Source organism: Lampetra fluviatilis, chromosome 44, assembly GCF_964198595.1.
Source record: "Lampetra fluviatilis chromosome 44, kcLamFluv1.1, whole genome shotgun sequence".
Lineage (NCBI taxonomy): Eukaryota > Metazoa > Chordata > Hyperoartia > Petromyzontiformes > Petromyzontidae > Lampetra > Lampetra fluviatilis.
The window spans coordinates 2,771,105-2,790,578 of record NC_136318.1 but is presented as its reverse complement, the minus strand read 5'-3'; the positions used below and the strand labels follow the sequence as shown (position 1 = coordinate 2,790,578).

Genomic DNA, 19,474 nt, shown 5'->3' with positions numbered 1-19,474 from the left:
ATATAAGCGTGAGCCGTGAAAGTGTTGTCACGTTGCAACTCCGCATTTAGAAACATGCGTTGAGGTTTAATTTGATTGTTTTGGTGCTATGAATGTCAAAACGATGGGCCACTTTTCTGAGCTATCGTTTGCGATAGCCAGGTCGCTTTTGAAAAAGAAGTTCATACCTCAGTTGGCCTTTGTCTGGTGGTATGGGGATGGTTTAGTTTTAATTGTTTGTGCGATTTGTTTACATTTCTTGTACTTTGCACTCGTGTCGTGTTTGTGTGATGTTTGTTGTTGTAACGTTCTTACCCCGTGCACCAACTGGGCATCTGTGAACAAAGAGCTTTCTAGCTCATCGGATTCATCCTACAGTATCAATATTCTGATTCTGCCGTAATCTATATTTGAAGTTGTAATCGGGAATGGCACAGGTATAGATAGAGTATTCTCTACATCAAGTGGAATGCGGGATTTCCCGACATTGACTCGTGATGGTAAAACTAATTTACGATCATTGTGGTGGCCAAAAAGAGATGTTTGTTTATTTATTTCTGATTCAATCTGCGGTAACTATAGCACAGGAACGGAATTTTCCATCGCAAGAGGCTGTCAACCCTGTTTGTGAACAAACATTTCAATCCCGTGAATTTTGGGGGCTTTTTCTCCGTGCCAAAATGCTGCAAGCAAATACTTGGCATACGATGTGACAATGGTGTAAAAAAATATCCATCCGAATTATAATATATAACTTATAATATTATAGCTATATCATGATAGTTCAGTATCAAGCTTTTTGGGTTATATCGCGTACGTACAAATGTGTCGTAACCCCCCGACACAGCAAGTCAGGGATTTGTCACGTGAATAAGACGCGCCAATGAGTTTACTACTTCAGCCCACCTGTGTGTTGGAGAGCGAATCCACAACATTTACAATTTGAGAACGACGTTTCGCCGGTAATTGCATCCAGCATCATCGGGCGATTTGCCCGAATATTATTATTAGCGCATGCGTGCTTTGGCGCCGCGATCAGCGTTCATTGTTATAAAGTGCGATTGTATTAGTTTACATTTGATCGAGGGGGAAAACCAATAGCGCGTTTTCGTCCAGGGGCTTAGTGTGTTGTATCTGTGCATTTTGTTGAAACGTAAACCCACCGGTTTGTCCGCTAAAAGCGTTGCAAGGATATGCGTGCGCAGACAGACAGACGATACAGACAGACAAAAAAATGACGTTCATAAGGTAAGATTATGAAGCATTATAACATCGTAATATCATGTACATGCAATCTTCTTTGGTATGGCTGATGTAGACGCAGAGCAATAACTATAATTTCACATCCAGGTGGTCATGCCCAGATGATATGCTACGAGGAAGGGTCATTGCATGTAATGTGACTTATCATAAAAAAAAATGTATTAAAGCCACACACTCTTATTAACGAACGTATTGAGATTGTATATGACACATGGTGATGATAACATACTGAAATACATCGCAGTATTTATACTCGGGGCGCCCTGGTGGCATGAAAATGTTATCTCCCTCGCCTCGTGCGCAGGAGGTCGTGGTTTCCATCGCGTTGTAAGTTTGGAGTTCTCTTCCTTTTCCGTGGTGGTCGCGTGGATTTTTTGTTCTCTCCGACCTCCTCTATTGATCCCCTCCACGTTAAGGAATGCGCGCTTAGATGATTTGGCCGCTGCTGCTATACATTCCCACGCGTGATGATGTCAGCCACGGCGATGAGCTTTCATCACGTGTGGCCAGGTCGCCTCCGGTCAAAGCGCTCGTAGCTCAGTGGGTGAAATAGAAATACTGCGAATAAAATATAATCATGGTTATGATCTTTTGATTTAAAGCTTTCGTGACTGCAGGGATTCATATTCTTGGTTCTTTCGGCAAAGTCACGTAGAAGGGAAATAATAAAAAAAATATTTATATTATTTTTATATCATGGATAATTAAGCAACCTCACTTAGCAACAAGGCTTCATGAGCTTACTTCGATTTGGTACACGGGAGATCCGTGGTGCGTGAGCAGAGCAGAGAGGCATTGCAAAGAATGAGTACAGCAGGATCCTTAAGGAATATTGCACGGCTAACAAACGATATATTCGACTGTTTCTCCGTGTGAACCGCGTTACATCGTAAAGATGGCCAGCTTCCCCAAAAAATCAAGACCTGGCGATGTACATATTTTTTTACAGCTTTACGTGTTTAGCTATGTTGTCCTTACCCCCGCAACTCCGATAAGCGCGGTTGGCTACGTACGGTGCGAAAGAAGTTCAATGTACATATGTACGTACAAAAGGGTGTTATTGTTGTTAAGCACAGTTATGAAATAAGCGAGCTAACAAGAAGCCTCCTGAAAAGATTTCAGACGCGCGATCTGGCCATTTATCTTGTACTTTATATTCTCAACAATTATGCAAATTTGTACAAATTTTTTTTTTTATATCTTATTTTACCAACAATTAAGGCGCGTCGTTATTCAAGTCCATCGATGTGTAACTTTAAATGTTACATCACAGGACTGGGCGTGACTGTGAAGTGGTTGTCCAGCGATCTACGTGTGAGTGTAGCATTAATAAGTTTTGTTTGGATGTTTTTAAAATGTCAGGAAGCGTGTAGTGTATACCGCATTACACGCACTGCTGTTCATAAATTCTATATATTTAAGAAAACCCAGACATCAAAATTAGATGGAGTGCCGTACTTGCTTTAATGTCATTCTGGTTGAATTTTTAAAATTATATTTCCATTTTCCTAACGAGAATGTAAGTAATCCGCTGCTGTGTGGAACAAAAGTGTGATTGAATACTCTGTGGGATTGACACAGGGACTAATTTGACTCGCGTAGGCCTCAATAAAGCTTCTTGCATTAATAATCCCGCTTAGGGTTTAATGTTACCGAGCACGTCGCTATATTCGGCCGCGTCCGCAGTGTGATGGAACACTCTGTTAGAACAAATGTCATGATTAGAATTCACGGGATTATATTTTTTGGGATTCTTGTTACAAATGCCACACAGCCCGGATGGAAAACAGACTCACTCCACCTGGTCCAAGAATAATACACAATGTTACGTTTCCTTTTTGGCCATTTACGACCTGAAAAACATTTTTTATTCAATTTTACCAGGTAGTTCTATTTCAGAAGCGACCTCGCCACAAATGATTTCTCAACGAAGAGGAGGCTTATCATGTGGAAATCTATAGCAGCAGACAAATACTGATTCTAAATGTGGAGGGAATAAGCCGGAGGACCCGGAGAAAAAAAATGACACGGGGAGAGAGAGAGACACCCCAAATATCCAGCAACAGGCGTCATGGGTCGCGATTGAACCCACAACCTCCTGTATACCAGGCGAGCTAGTTAACGTCTCACCATTGTGGCACGTGACCTGAAGCACAATGCCATGTCATTCGCTCAGTGGTTCTCAACTGTCTTGGTTTGGTGGGCCCTCAATCAAGACCCTCACTGATCACTGCTCACCCCTTGCCAAAACCCACAGCCCCCCTACGTATCTCTCAACGGGCCCGCATGAGTTCTCGAACGTATCAATAAATGTGCGGTTGAAAATTTTCCCGCGCACCCGTGTGTGTGTGCTCGCTAACAGCACTTGTCCCAACAGTCTGTTAAGGCTATACGGGGATCTTTGTCTTTGTTCGGCCGGATCGAGGGGGCTAAACGGGCGCGGCACGGGCTAGAGAAGAGATGGAGTGATGTGGTACAGGAGGACGTGGAGCTGAGTGGACTTGCCGATGACTGGTACCAGCGGTGTCAAGATCGGCCTCTGTGGAGGAGGCTCGTGAAGGACTCTACTACTGGGCAGTTGGAGGCAGTCGCCCTCCAACAACAACGGAGGGGGGAGGAGCGACGCTCACAACAACGAGCGGAGCGCCGGGTGGCTAAAGCACAGCAAGTTGGCACAGTAGGGGGCACAGGTGGTGCATCAGCCAGTCATCACAGTCAGTCGACCCGTGGCACCTGGGTCTGCCCCGTGACCTCCTGCCAGCTGGTGTTCGACACTTCACGTGGCCTCAACGTGCACATGGCCTGGCACAAGCGTCGTGGTGACGTCACCGCCACTTAGTGTCGAATGGCGGTTGTTGTGTTGTTGTGGTCCTTTCCTTTGGCTGCCACCCCAGTGGCAAGTGATATCTGAATCGGAACTACCCCACCCTCACCCATTTGCCGAAATCCCACTCACCACCGTGGTGAAGTATGGCCGAACAACCACTCACAACTGACACGGGTTTGGCCCGGGACGGTCTGAAAAACGGGCAGTTGTTGTATTCGTTCGGGCGGTGGCACGAATTGATTTCCACCGAGGTGACGTGGCGGTGCTGTGTGGCAGCGATGCACTGCACGGCGTTGATAACAGAACCCCCGACGTTCATAACAGAGGGGTTTGGGGGGTGGTTAGATCGCGTAAATATATAAATGTTGTTTTAGATTTGAAGCTTTCGTGACTGCAAGGATTCATATTCTTAGGTTTTTGTCGGTAAAGTCACGTAGGTAAAAAAATGAAAATTAATAAAAGTAAAATAAAAAATCACGACGTTTCGGAAGCAACACAAGCCTCCGTCTTCAGGTGGAACAGTCATAGCACGATAGCTGTATCGAAAAAACCTAAGAATATATAAATGTTGTGTCGTTGAAACCCGCCACCACCCGACACAGCCAACGAGTGAGGGTTGTCGCGTAAACAGAACGTGGCCAATTCGTCACTAGCACAGCGCACTGGCGATATCGACGTTCATGCGAAACTTCATCTCGCGACACTGTACAACAGCTAATATATTTATATGGCCCCACGCAGAAACAAACAGCACACTCAAATTCTATTCTTAGGTTTTTTCGGTAAAGTCACGTAGGTAAAACATCAAAATTAATGAAAATAAAATAAAAAAAATCACGACGTTTCGGAGGCAACACAAGTCTCCGTCATCAGGTGGGACCGTCACAGCCAGATTAGCTGCAGTCACGAAAGCTTCAAATCTAGCACACTCAAACCAAGGTCAACTCAATTGGCTTGACTCAGGGACCCAGGGATTCATAAAAAAAAAATAGGACTGCACCAAACATCACCTCGAATTCAAATCGAAACAACAAAAAAGCGAATTAATCTCTCACTGGCTTATCTTGTTTTTTTGTCTCTCTACTTCCATTCAGTCCCCATCCCCACGTCTCTCGATCGACACATCTCTCCCGTCGTGACATCTCTGTCACCTGTATCTCCCTTCTGTCATCTCTCCTCGACAGTTCGATCTGTCGCTCACCACATCCTCTGCATTTCTCTTATCTCGCCAGGAAACAAAAACAAAGACAAAGATCGCCCGTGTAGCCTTAACATTCTGTTGGGGGCAAGTGCTGTTAGCAAGAACCTATTAAGGCCGCACGGCACACGAGGGGGTGGGTGGCCAGCACCAAGCCCAGCCGCCTTTGTCTTCCTAGTGGCGATATTTACACGATGCACCAAGTACTCATTTGAGGCTGAGTCGACCTAGGGGGAGAGTAGAGGACACTGACGCCTGTTGTATATTTGGAGTTTGCGTGTCTCTCTCTCCGTGGTCTCGTGGATTTTTTTTTCTCCGGGTCCTCCGGTTTTTCCTTCCACATTTATAAACATGCATTCAGATTATTTAGACTATTTAGGTGCGATAAATGTTCAATTGATGGGCCACTTTGTTGAGCTATCATTTGTGGACAGGCCCGCTTCTGAACAATAAGTGAATACCTCAGTGGGCTTTGCCTGGTAAGAATGGTGATGGTTTCGTTTTATTTATTTGATGTTTGGGTGATTTGTTTACCTTTCTTGTACTTTTCACCACAATCGTGTTGTTGCACCGTTTCTTGTTGTAACGTTCGTACCCACCCCTTCTGGACATCTGTGAAAAAAAAAGCTTTTTAGCTAATCAGATTCCTCCAGTTTAAATATTACGATTCTGAAGCTTAAGCGCTTGTTGTTTCTAAATGTGGAGGCGGGGGGGCACGCGGAATATAAATATACAACGGGACATCACCAGGTCCATACTGAGTCCCATGGCAAGCCAGTTAGCATCTCGCCTGCACGGCTTTCGTGGGCAACATCTTTATCATAATCGTTAAGTGGCTCTTCAATCGAGCATGAAATGTCAACCGCGATTCATATTCAACATAATGTCCACCTTTCTTGGCAATAAACGGTCATAAAACAGCGTAGGGCACGCTGAGAACAACCGACTCATTCATCCGGGATGGGATTGGTGGCCGTGCCTTCAGTTGTGTGTTACACGTCACACCACCGACTTAGCTCCATTAAACAATTCGTATATTTTGTAAAACTGTAGGGTGGTTACGTGGAAAGTCCCACCGCGCGTGGCTCTATAGAATGATTTTGAAATGTTGCCTGTGAGGTTGGCTCAAGAAATGGAAGGAGTTATTGGGGCAAGGGGGAGTGAGTAGCACGCACGGCAGGAGAAAAAGCAGTGTGCAGGGACCCCTCTACTTGCGAGCATTCGACTTACGAACTTTCAGAGATACGAACAAACCAGAGTCGTGAGTTCAATCGCCCCGCGCAATAGATGGCGGTGGTGGCATCTACATCTGCAGAGCATGAAGAACCGGTTGCATCTACATCTACAGGAGATTATACAACTTTTAAAGCCATTCCCCGTGTTTAGTGTGCACGCCATACAACGCGTTTGGAATCGACGGGAGCAAAGTTGGGACTTACGAACAAACCGACTTACGAACAGACCTATGGAACATAAATTGTTCGTAAGTAGAGGAGTCCCTGTAATTGTAGTTGTGTTGTTGTATCTGGGTGGCAACCGATTTGTCCAGAGCAAATGCCAATTATTATGGGGGTACAAAACTGAAAAATCAACACGGATGGGTAAACTTAGCACGTGAATAACGAAACGGAAAACGAGAGTAAAACTAACCTTTAAAATAACAGGCTCGGTCCAGGGCTTGGCAACAAGAGACATTTTTTTTAGAATTCTATAAAAGAAACAAACCCGCGATTTCAAGAGCCCCGATGCAGCAGTGGATTGATCATGGCTGGTGAGGATGATGATGATGATGGAGACTTAGAAAACCAAACACGACCTTTGCAACTTTAAATATCTCAAGAATGATTAGCATAACCAAATGTTACCTTTTTTTAATTTACAATACGAATGCAACTCGACACCACAGTTAATTACCTCCCAAGTGCCTGCGGCATTGGCCTCGCCTCCACCTTGGTATCTCTCTGCATGCGAACGGGGGGGTGGGCAGAATTTACCGCCGCTGTAATTTACCCTCTCGGAGGGATGATGATGCTGCTGCTGCTGCTGCCACCTATGGTCAGGAAAAATATATATTTTTGGGTTTGAATGCCGTCAGCGAGGCTGGCTCCAGGAGCGATGTTACTTTTACAGGTAGGAACCTCCTGGTTACACCAGCCAATAGGAGATTATTGTGTCCGTCCGTCCGTCGTGCATCCAAAAATGGAAGGGGTGGGGCTGGGTAGAGAGGGGAGGGTGGGGAGGGGCTGGGTGGGTAGGGTGGGGAGGGGCTGGGTGGGGAGGGTGGGGCTGGGTGGGGGGTGGGAGGGGTGGGGCTGGGTGGGGAGGGGCTGGTCACCTCGTGGTGCCCTTATAAAACTCAACGTTTAACCTACTCACGCCGGCTTGTGCCCGCCCTCACAGTCGGGCATATTTGCGGAATACACCACGCCGCCGTTGACCCTGCAGGCCATTGACCGAGCAACCCAACGTTCCTACCAGCTCCCTCCGTAGGAATGTGTTTTTCTAAGGCCCAGGGGAGTTGGCAAACACAATAATAAGAGCCCTTTAATTCGATAATTCGGTTTAAAAAAATGCATATATATTCCTAGAGCCGCAATGAATGTGAACACAAGACGGTTACTTGGTGAAGAACGTCAAACCATTAATTTATCAATTTTAATAATAATAACAATGCTAATTTATAACGCGCACAATGCTCACTTGCCCCCCGATACGTGAGGCCCAGCCCAGAGAGATGCGCTCAAGTAAAATAAAAAAAAATAGTTGAACACGTAGGCTTTCGCGACCAATATCATCCATAACAGAGGTTTTTGGGAACGAAACAGTAAGACTTCTCCACAAATCTGGCTGTCGCCTGATGAAGCTGGTTGTAATTAATGGCGAAACGTCGTACTCAAGATTGTAAATGTTGTGGCTTGGCTCTCCAACACACCGGTTAGTGCTGTACTAGTGTACTACACTATACACTACACTATACACTACTACTGTAATAGTATACTACACTATACACTACACTATACACTACACTATACACTAGTGCTGTACTAGTATACTACACTATACACTACACTATACACTAGTGCTGTACTATACTACACTATACACTAAACTATACACTACTGCTGTACTAGTATACTACACTATACACTACACTACTATACATTTGTGCTGTACTAGTGACGAATTGGCCACGTTCTGTTTACGTGACAACCCTTACTAGTTGGCTGTGTCGGGTGGTGGCGGGTTTTAACGACACATTTATATATTTACGCGATTTAACCCAACAACCTCCATTATGGATAAAAAAAAAGATGCGAGTGTGGAGGTGGTGGTGATGGTAGTTGGCACAGTAGGGGGCACAGGTGGTGCATCAGCCAGTCATCTCGGTCATCTCAGTCAGTCGACCCGTGGCACCTGCTGGGTCTGCCCCGTGACCTCCTGCCAGCGGGCATTCGACACTTCACGTGGCCTCAAGGTGCACTTGGCCTGGCACAAGCGTCGTGGTGACGTCACTGCCACTTAGTGGCGAATGGCGGTTGTTGTTGTTGTTGATGGTGGGATGGCGTGGTTTCAGGTAGCAGAGGGGGCCGACAAAGTAGAAAACGACGCTGTGGCGATCGTGGTCCTTGACTCTCTCTCTCTCTCTCTGGCGTGGAGATTAAACTCCTGGGCAGAGCTGCAAGGAGTTCTGGGTTTGGTGCGGTTTGTGAGAGTGACAGACCAGTTCCTATGATCAGTTCCCATGATCACTGTTTCATTGCTTTCATGGCTTTATTTTGGTGATTTTCGATCAGTTTGTTTGGTTTAGCCATGTTTGTTTGTTGTAGTACAGAGTTAGACTGATGGCCTTAATCTAAGTTGTCTTGTGATTGTTGTTGTTGTTGTTTGACTTGCATCCCACTGGGATTTTTGCACACAGCGTTGGTGTACGGTTTTTTCGGTAAAGTCACGTAGGTAAAAATAAATAATAAAAATAATAGAAATCAAATAATATATCACGACGTTTCGGAGGCAACACAAGCCTCCGTCATCAGGTGGGACCGTCACAGCTAAATTTACTGTATCAAGGTGATACAGTAAATTTAGCTGATGACGGAGACTTGTGTTGCCTCCGAAACGCCGTGATTTATTAAAAAAAAAACTATTATTTCTTTTATTTGTATTATTTATTTTTACCTACGTGACTTTACCGAAAAAACCCTAAGAGTATGAATCCTTGCAGTCACGAAAGCTTCAAATCTAGAACTCTGACTTTGACCGACCCTCCACCAGGATGGCCACGTGCGAATTTCGCGAATGCCACTCGACATCAAAGCCTCGCACCGTCCAATGTATTGGGCTGTACTGCCCTCTACCGACCAACCCACTACATCGACACCATCATTAATCGATTCGTTCGAACAATTCACAGAAGACAGCGGCGGCAGCGACGCTCTATCAGAGGTTGCAAACGGGTTTTGATTCCTTACCCGTACCCGGCCGCACCAGGGTCGCAATACAACTCTGAAAATGTACATCTGAAAATGTACATTATCAGAGTTGCCAGCTAAAAGGGTAAAAACCTATTACTATATCTTGCTACTGGCAAAGTAGGTCTCATAATGTAAATGCTTACCCCGAGCTCTCAATACTCTGATGGTGCGTTGTCTTTGAGTTGTGCGCCTTTTGGCGTCATCTGGTACAACACCATGTGAGACTGGGCTCTAAGAAAAGCTGTCTCGGTTGTGGACCAATCAATTTCAAGGACAGTGCATATATTATCAGAGTTGTCTTTTTGTTTGCATTTTGACCGCAAGTGTTATGGTTAATGCAAACGTGATCCCTTGTAAAAAGGTGTCAGTTTTGTTGCCAGATAAAAGGATAAAAACATATTACTATATCTTGCTACTGTCAAAGGAGGTCTCATAATGTAAAGACTTCCAAGAGTTTGGGAGGAATTCGGCACCGGCTAATTCGCCTGGCCTGGGGCATTCACTTTCCGGCTGTCGTTCCCCCGTGCATCGCGAGCCATCCCCTCCTCCGAGTTGAGTGAATGCTGTGCCGATCAACTTGTGGTGAATCAAGCAAGTTGGGGAGGAGGGCTTGGGATGATTGCGATGTGTATGTAAGGCAGCGCACGCGTTTTACTCCACGCGCACACACACTGGTGTTTCAACTGACACACACACACACTGGTGTTTCAACTGACACACACACACACTGGTGTTTCAACTGACACACACACACACTGGTGTTTCAACTGACACACACACACACTGGTGTTTCAACTGACACACACACACACTGGTGTTTCAACTGACACACACACACTGGTGTTTCAACTGACACACACACACACACACTGGTGTTTCAACTGACACACACACACACACACTGGTGTTTCAACTGACACACACACACACACACTGGTGTTTCAACTGACACACACACACACACACTGGTGTTTCAACTGACACACACACACACACTGGTGTTTCAACTGACACACACACACACACACTGGTGTTTCAACTGACACACACACACACACTGGTGTTTCAACTGACACACACACACACACTGGTGTTTCAACTGACACACACACACACTGGTGTTTCAACTGACACACACACACACACACTGGTGTTTCAACTGACACACACACACACACTGGTGTTTCAACTGACACACACACACACACTGGTGTTTCAACTGACACACACACACACACTGGTGTTTCAACTGACACACACACACACACACTGGTGTTTCAACTGACACACACACACACACACTGGTGTTTCAACTGACACACACACACACACTGGTGTTTCAACTGACACACACACACACTGGTGTTTCAACTGACACACACACACACACTGGTGTTTCAACTGACACACACACACACACACTGGTGTTTCAACTGACACACACACACACACTGGTGTTTCAACTGACACACACACACACTGGTGTTTCAATTGCCACGCGCACACACTGGAGTTTCAAAAGTCTCGGCAAAGTATTTAAATGGGATTTTTTTTTCTACCTTTAATACAAAGCCCTAAATTAATTAAAATGTCCAGACAACACAAATGTACTTTTTGTTAACGTGGATAACAGGTCTAAAAAAAATATAATTAATTTCAAAACACACCTGGTAGCAGGCCTGCCTTAGCAAATAACACGCAAACCTTTGGGCAGTCAGAATATCTCAAGAGCAAAGCAGTCTGCCGACACCTACATTGACCAACACAAAGGTGACCAGCGCTGCACGCATCATCACAGCTCTTAGCCTCGTCCAGACCACCAGCTCAAAAGAACTGCCAACACGCGGCCTTTTTGTCGTTTGCGGGCTGTGCTGACGAGTCTCGTCGAAGGCGAAACCGGTCCACGGTTGACGTCGTCGTTCCGCTGCTGCCTGTTGGGAGGAGCCACATTTTCCGAGCTCCGAGTCGGTGGTTCTCACCGACGAGCATGGCCGCAGGTTTTAGTTCTTTGCGAGCTGGTGGTTTGGACAAGGCCGAGAGATTTTTGTTCTGTTCGTACAAGCAGTGCCGCAACACTTTCGCGCGTTGCCAAAAAGTTTCCGTTGCGATGGGAGGGGGGGGCGGGCGCGGCGTGGTTTCTCGTCAGTCGCCCTTCCTCCCCACAACAGATTCCGCCTCACGGTGGGAATCGCTTTACCGCACCGCGGTCATTTCATACTCTGCGCCAAACGTCCCGAGTCGAACGAATCGTCGTACGGACTACTCCCCACGCCACGCTTGACGAACGCTCTCCGGCTACGTCGACCGCTCTGGCCCTCGCGACCTCGAACGTCGAGCGTCCGTCGCCGCATCCGCTCGCGAACAAGTCGCGCGGCCTGCGCAGTGGCGACGACGAGGGCTTTGAGAGAATGAAAGGCTCCTAATTTAAAAAAAAACTGGCTTGTCGCCTGATGAAGCTCGTTATAATTACTGGCGAAACGTCGTGCTCAGGTTGTAAATGTTGTGGCTTTGCACGCCAACAAACCTGGCGTGCTGTGCTAGTGACGAATTGGCCACGTTCTGTTTACGTGACAAACCTCACTAGTTGGCCGTGTCGGGTGGTGGTGGCGGATTTAACGACACATTTATATATTTACGCGATCTAACCCAAAAAAAAACCCCGTATATTATGGACAACAACTGGAATAACAAGAAGCGTTGCAGACCCCAAGTTGTTCTGCGCAACCTAAACCGCTTCCCAAAGGCGATGTTCACGTGCCCGCCCACCAGCCGTGGTGTTCGTTCCTGCGGCCGGCAAAACTCGACCATCAACGGCGACGTTTTCTTCTTCCCTGCCACGACAAAATTGAGTTTTGTATTCACGGTTGAGGACGGACATTAACTCTCCACGTTGACGCCATCCGTGTGCGCTGTATGCCCCTTAGAAAAATTCGTATACAAAAATTGAGACCGCGGTATTTTTGTTTGTTCCCTGTCGCGCGTTTAACGCGGGACCGGGGATTGGTCGATCGCCGCGCTTTTCCGCGCACCGACGAAAACGGTCATTCGGTCGCAAGGCGAGTCTCCTCCCTGCCTGCCGTGCACGGTCAACTTCCCGGGACGGCCGCACGCCGCCTCTGCCCACGATCCCAAAGCGTGGCCGGGAAAATGATGAAAACGACAACACGACGAGTGGCGGGCGACGGGGGCGGATCTCTGGGCGGGGAGAGATCTCCGCGTGAGCCTCCCCTCCCCGCCCCGCTCCCGATGCTCACAGCCACGTGAGCGGACAAATGGGACGAGCGTGCGATGCTGTGGGGAGGGGGGGGGGGGCGGCAGCGCGAGTGTGGCTGCAGTGATGACCGGCGAGGAGGATGCGAGGAGAGTCTTGTGTAGAATGAGTGCGAGGGTTTGCTAAGAATGCGCGTGTGTGTGCGTGCGTGCGTGCTCCGTGTATCCGGTGGGGAGCGGTGGTGTAGCGGTTAGCGCGCTGCACTACCGAACCTGGCCACCAGAGTTCGATTCCCGCTCATGGCCAGCACCAGTGACGATTATCCGAACCGATCCTCGGTCGACTCGGCTTCAATTGAGCGCCTCGCGCGACGTGGGGACATCGCCACTTGGGAGACAAAGGCGGCCGGGCGTGGTGCTGGCCACCCACCCCGTCGTGTGCCGTGCCGGCCTTCGCAGGTGCTCGCCAACAGCACTTGCCCCAACGGTCTGTTAAGGCTACACACTGGGGGATCTTTGTCTGTGTGTGTATAGGGTATAGCCCCATCGGTCTGTTAAGGCTATAGGGGGGATCTTTGTCTGTGTGTGTATAGGGTATAGCCCCATAATTTATTCTAGATTTGAAGTTTTCGTGACTGCAAGGATTCATACTCTTTGGTTTTTTCGGTAAAGTCACGTAGGTAAAAATGCATAAGTGAAAAATTTCGTTGTTTTTTCATTCATTTATTTTTACCTACGTGACTTTACCGAACAGACCAAAGAGTTATAGCCCCATCAGTCTGTTAAAGGCTATACGGGGATCTTCGTGTGTATAGGGTCAGGGGTTATGGAAGGGAATGGGGGGGGTGGGGTACAGGGCTAGTGGATGATTGGGTTGAGAGGCTCCGCGCGGATGTTGCCCAAGTCCAGCGCTCCGTCCGTGTCGTCATCAATCTCTCCAATCACCGCCCTGCGCACACAGCACACGGACGCAACCTCGATAATTGTTTTTTTTACCCTTCTATCTGGCAACAAAACTGACACCTTTTTTTACAAGGAGTCATGTTTGCATAGACCACAATACCTGCAGTCATAATGCAAACAAAAAACATAACTCTGATAATGTATGCACTGTCCTTGAAGTTGATTGGTCCACACCCGAGACAGCTTTCCTTAGAGCCTAGTCTCACATGGTGTTGGACCAGATGATGCCAAAAGGTTCCAATAGTGGACGCAACCTCGTTCACTCCCTCAAACGCCCACTCTCAAAATCGAACCTGCGTTTGCACAGAACGGGTCAGGCGACAAGCTCGAGTGGTCACTGCAACGGCAAGGATGATACGCCGTGACCTACGGGGGGAAGTGTTTCCCAGCCAGTGTGAAAGAATGCATTCAACTAAATACCCCTAAACTATTTTTTATTTTGCCAGGTAAGTTCCCGCTGAGCTGTGCGGATCTTTTTCAAGAAGCGTCCCGGCCGCACTAGGGAGACAAAGGCGGCCGGGCATGGTGTTGGCCACCCACCCCCTCATGTGCCGTGCCGGCCTTTAAAGGTGCTCGCTAACAGCACTTGCCCCTACAGTCCGTTAAGGCTACACGGTGGATCTTTGTCTATGTGTGTATAAAAGTGGCGTCGTGTGTGCGCGGCGTTGCGGCTACTCACACGTTGTCTCCACGCACGATGTAGAGGCCCAGCACCACCTGCTCCACGCCCTGGCTCGAGCTGAACACGCGCTCGTGGCTCTCGTCCAGGATGAGGTTGATGGTCTGGTCGAAGCCCTTGAGGGTCCCCTGCCGCAGCCGCACACAAGCGCCGGTCGGTCCGCCAGCAATCACCGCCCCACACTCACACCCGTCGCTCGCTCACCATCGTCGCCACCACCATCCTCTTGATTTTATTTATTATTTCCCTTCTACGTGACTTTACCGAAAGAACCAAAAACCAATGAACACACTCTCTCTCTCTTTGGCTTAAGTGCTGCTGCATCTTCCTTTGCTGCTGATCACTTCTTATAATGCATTATCCATTAGTCGCTGGTTTGCTGAATCCCATACAACGGGTAAGTGTAGGGCTTTAGAAATGCTGGTGCGCACAGGTGAATCGTCTCGTGTATCTCCTCGCGATATCACGCACACCCCCAGCACCACATGAAATCTTCTATATAAGTAAAGACCTTAATCTGTATGTCCGTTTCAAAAACCTCTTAGAGTACTTCCCGACAAGGTGGAACGCTGAAAATGTGGTACACGTGTAGCTTTTAGGACACAAACAACAGGAAAGATATGAAAATACGAGGTTTTTACATTTTAACGTCCCCAAATCTTGATTTTTAGTGCCCCATAAACATGTTTGTGCACGTGGTGTCATTCAGAAACCGTTGAAAATATACGATTGCGTTTTGTTTCGGTTGATAAGAGCGTTAAACAGCAAGTAGAATTAAATCGAGAAACATTGTTCTATCTTTTATTGTTTTTGAGATTTTTCCGTTTCAATAAAAAAAATCCGCATTTTATGATGTTCAAATCTGAATAATTCGAAAACGGTAAAAGATAGGAGAGCTTCCCCCCATAGACTATTAAGTTAGTGAATATGAGTTTTTTCTATCATTAAAAAAACGGAATCTATAAATTGAGTGGTTTCCCATGGGTACGTATTTAAATATAAGAAGTTGAATCAAGCTATCAACAATTTTTGTTTTTTTTGCGGAAAAACACATTTTTGGAGTAGTTGTTCGTGGTCTGATCGTAGATAACAATTGTTAACAAAAATCTTATTCATTGAAAACTTTTTCCCGGCGAAGACAGGCTTCATGGACTCGTAATATACGCGCGATTGTTATACGAATGGAAGGAAACTGGAGCACCCCGAGAAAACCCATGCGCGCGTGCAAGGGGGCAACACTCTATGCCCATACAGATGGAAACAGATGGCGATTATTTAAGCAACATGTTCATGATCCGCCAACCCTCCCCTCCGTGGCGGATTACACGCCACGTGCGTAGCCACCGCCGCTGCACTCCAGGATTATATTTAATCAACGACAAAACTTGAACACATTTTCATCAGATTTCTGCGCTTTCTCCTCAGGAAGCGCAGACTCCTTAGCGGACCGTTTGACGAGCGAGATTTAAAAAAAAACGAGCACAAACTCCGCTTACCACAATCATCCTCCCGTCTGCAGTGATGACGGAGACCGTGTCTGTGGGATCCTAGAGTTAAGGACAAACTTGGCGGAGCCAGGGGTAAGTTGCACATTTTCGACTTGGCAACGAAGTGAATCCACGTGTTAACAAAACTGCATCAAGGCAGGACATAAAGCGTCAAGCCAACTCCGACAATCCTCCGCAGCGGCGGCTTTTGGCTGACCATCGAACAAAGGCAGCGGTCAATGCATCGCGCACTTTCGGATGCGCTTCTGTGGCCGTCTGGAACGCTCTTCCTTCCAGATGTGAAGAAGCCACTGGGAGCTGTGTGCACTTATAAATCGAAGTTGAAAACTAATTTCATTAGAACTGCTTTTTGTGTTTATGTTGTCCTTCCCCCGCACCTCCGATTAGCACGGTTGGCTACGTACGGTACGAAAGAAGTTCAACATAAGTACGTTATATGAAATAACGTAATCATACCGCCCATTTATCGTGTCCGGTTTCGTGCCAATGCAGTTTTCAATAGTACAACACAATCGTGAAGGGCGGGTGAATAGGTACGGCAAGCGCTCGCTCAACGCCCGGTGTTGGACACAACGCGATTTCGCTATAACGCGGTTATTAAATGAGGGAACAATATTCGTACAACGCGGAACGTGCTCCGTTATAACGCGGAATGATGCCTTCGCTCAACGCGGACACCTGTAAACAAAACCAACCACACAGCAGAGGTCGCAAACGGGTTTTGATTCCTTACCCGTACCCGGCCGCACCAGGGTCGCAAACGGCTACCCGTACCCGACTGGGTACGGGTAGCCGGGTATCGGGTAGGGTACGGGTATCGGGTACCCGGTTGCGACCTCTACCACACACGCACACACACTCACACGGGGAGACCACAAGATCGCCCAACCTGTCCCTCTGCACCGGGCCTTTGCGCGAGATCGGATGATGCCAGACTTCCTCGTGGCAGCCAACGTGCCAACGTGGTTTCGCCATCAACCGTTCGCTCTACCGGCGCGTCACAACGAGGACGCCGCAGTGCCTCTGTGCCGGATGAAGCTAGTGCGGGGCCTGTAGCATATGTTATAAAGGGGCCCTAAATAAAAAAAAACACATATCAAAACATACATTTTTATTCTAGATTTGAAGCTTTCGTGACTGCAAGGATTCGTATTCTTTGTTTTTTTCGGTAAAGTCACGTAGGTAAAACAATAAAATAAATGAAAACTAAATTTAAACAACTAAATTAAACCACGACGTTTCGGAGACAGCACAAGCTTTCTTCATCAGGTGTTGTTTTCATTTATTTTATTGACTTTTACCTACGTGACTTTACCGAAAAAATCAAAGAGTATACATTTTTAACTTACACAGTGAAGTCATTGTTTTTTTTCCATTTGCTATACACCCAGATAATACGACAAATCGCTAACCTTAAACACCCCGTCGTTCGTAAAACTTTAAGACGGTATAGTACTATAGTAATAGAGCAAGTGCAGGGGCCCTTGAAAGTGCCGCCACCCGTGTGGCCGCCACCCGTGTGGCCGCCACCCGTGTGGCCGCCACCCGTGTGGCCGCCACCCGTGTGGCCGCCACCCGTGTGGCCGCCACCCGTGTGGCCGCCACCCGTGTGGCCGCCACCCGTGTGGCCGCCACCCGTGTGGCCGCCACCCGTGTGGCCGCCACCCGTGTGGCCGCCACCCGTGTGGCCGCCACCCGTGTGGCCGCCACCCGTGTGGCCGCCACCCGTGTGGCCGCCACCCGTGTGGCCGCCACCCGTGTGGCCGCCACCCGTGTGGCCGCCACCCGTGTGGCCGCCACCCGTGTGGCCGCCACCCGTGTGGCCGCCACCCGTGTGGCCGCCACCCGTGTGGCCGCCACCCGTGTGGCCGCCACCCGTGTGGCCGCCACGCGTGTGGCCGCCACGCGTGTGGCCGCCACGCGTGTGGCCGCCACGCGTGTGGCCGCCACGCGTGTGGCCGCCACACGTGTGGCCGCTTGTGCTACTGGGATAATCTGCCACTTGCAGCGCCTGCATATTGGGGACGTGAATGCGGTACCCCAAGTTACTGCTACATATCATCTCGGAGGCAAGTCAAGTTCTGCACCAAGCTGACAGGGACATCGTCGTTTCTCCAAAAACCCGCAGACAATTTCATCTTCTCATCGATCCGCAAGCATCGCCTCTCAATAGTTGTCCGTACGCCGGCTGATCACACGAGGCGTCTATAATGATGTATTGCGTGCGGTTACGAGGAGTCTCGGTCACCTCATAGTACACCACACCACAGCACCACAACACAACACACACCACAGTACACCACAGCACACCACAACACACCACAGCACCACAACAACACACAACACCACAACACAGTACCACAAAAACACAACACACTGCACCACAGCACTACACACAGCACACCACAGCAAACAACACCACCCAACTGCACACCACACTACACCACAGCACACCTCAGCACACCACAACACACCACTGCACACCACAACACACCACACCCCACACCACAGCTGCTCTACGTTCTTCGCATCCCCGCCCCCTGCCAGGCTCTGCCAGGCCCACAGCCGGGTTCGAGCCCCGGCTGTGAGCAGGCGGGTGACGGGCAACCACGGGACAGAGCCGACTATAGTCGCAGTAGTATCCCCTCGCCCCCCACCCCCTCGCTGACCCCTGCCCGGTCAGCGAGCGGGTTAACGAAGCAGAGGCAACGAAACCCCTCAAACGACGGCGAATTATTCCAACCCGCGCTCTTTGTGATGAACTCCGATGCGACCCCCTTTACCCTCTCAATCGTCCCCGCGTTCCCTGTCCCCCCCCACGTGCACCCCCTGTCTCCCCGCAAGAGGAGGGCGAGGAGGAGAAGCAACAACAACAGCAGCAGCAGCGAGCATGAGGATACGATTGACGTACGTCTCCAAAGCGGAGGCCATTACAGCTGCTGCTTCCACTACCACGCGTCTCCCGGCACCGCGACCCCTGTGACCCCACGTGGCGTGACGCGCCGTGACGCGGCCGTGACGTCAGCCCGGTCGCGCGACGCACGTGGCGAGCGCCATATTGCTAAGGGATGAGAATTGTTTATGTTTTAAAAAATTCTGAATCTTGTATTGAAGGAGGAATCCGATGCGCTATGAAGCTGTTTGTCACAGGTTGTTCAGTAGGGGCACGGGGTGTAAGGACGTTACAACAACAAACACAATGCTATACCCGTCAACCCCTTATCAGTGCTGCTTATTCAATTACAGACCAATTCAGACCTTATTGGTGACCCCTTATCAATCTCAACGTTCATCCTACAAAGTCCAATCGCAAGGGAGAAACACAAACAAATACACATAAAATAAAATAAAAATGTTGCCCGTATTGAACGGTGC

General features: G+C 48.4%; 1 protein-coding gene across 1 annotated transcript; it reads right to left on the bottom strand.

Moving 5' to 3' along the window:
- Nucleotides 1–11,280: 11,280 nt before the first annotated feature.
- LSM8 (LSM8 homolog, U6 small nuclear RNA associated) lies at nt 11,281–19,104 on the bottom strand. The gene is made up of 4 exons (XM_078876440.1): nt 19,000–19,104; nt 16,088–16,128; nt 14,592–14,719; nt 11,281–13,898 (listed from the first exon to the last, which is right to left on the bottom strand). Exons 1-4 carry the CDS (start codon nt 19,028–19,030, stop codon nt 13,808–13,810), a joined length of 291 nt encoding a protein of 96 aa, XP_078732566.1. The 5' UTR covers nt 19,031–19,104; the 3' UTR covers nt 11,281–13,807.
- Between the last annotated feature and the right edge of the window lie 370 nt (nt 19,105–19,474).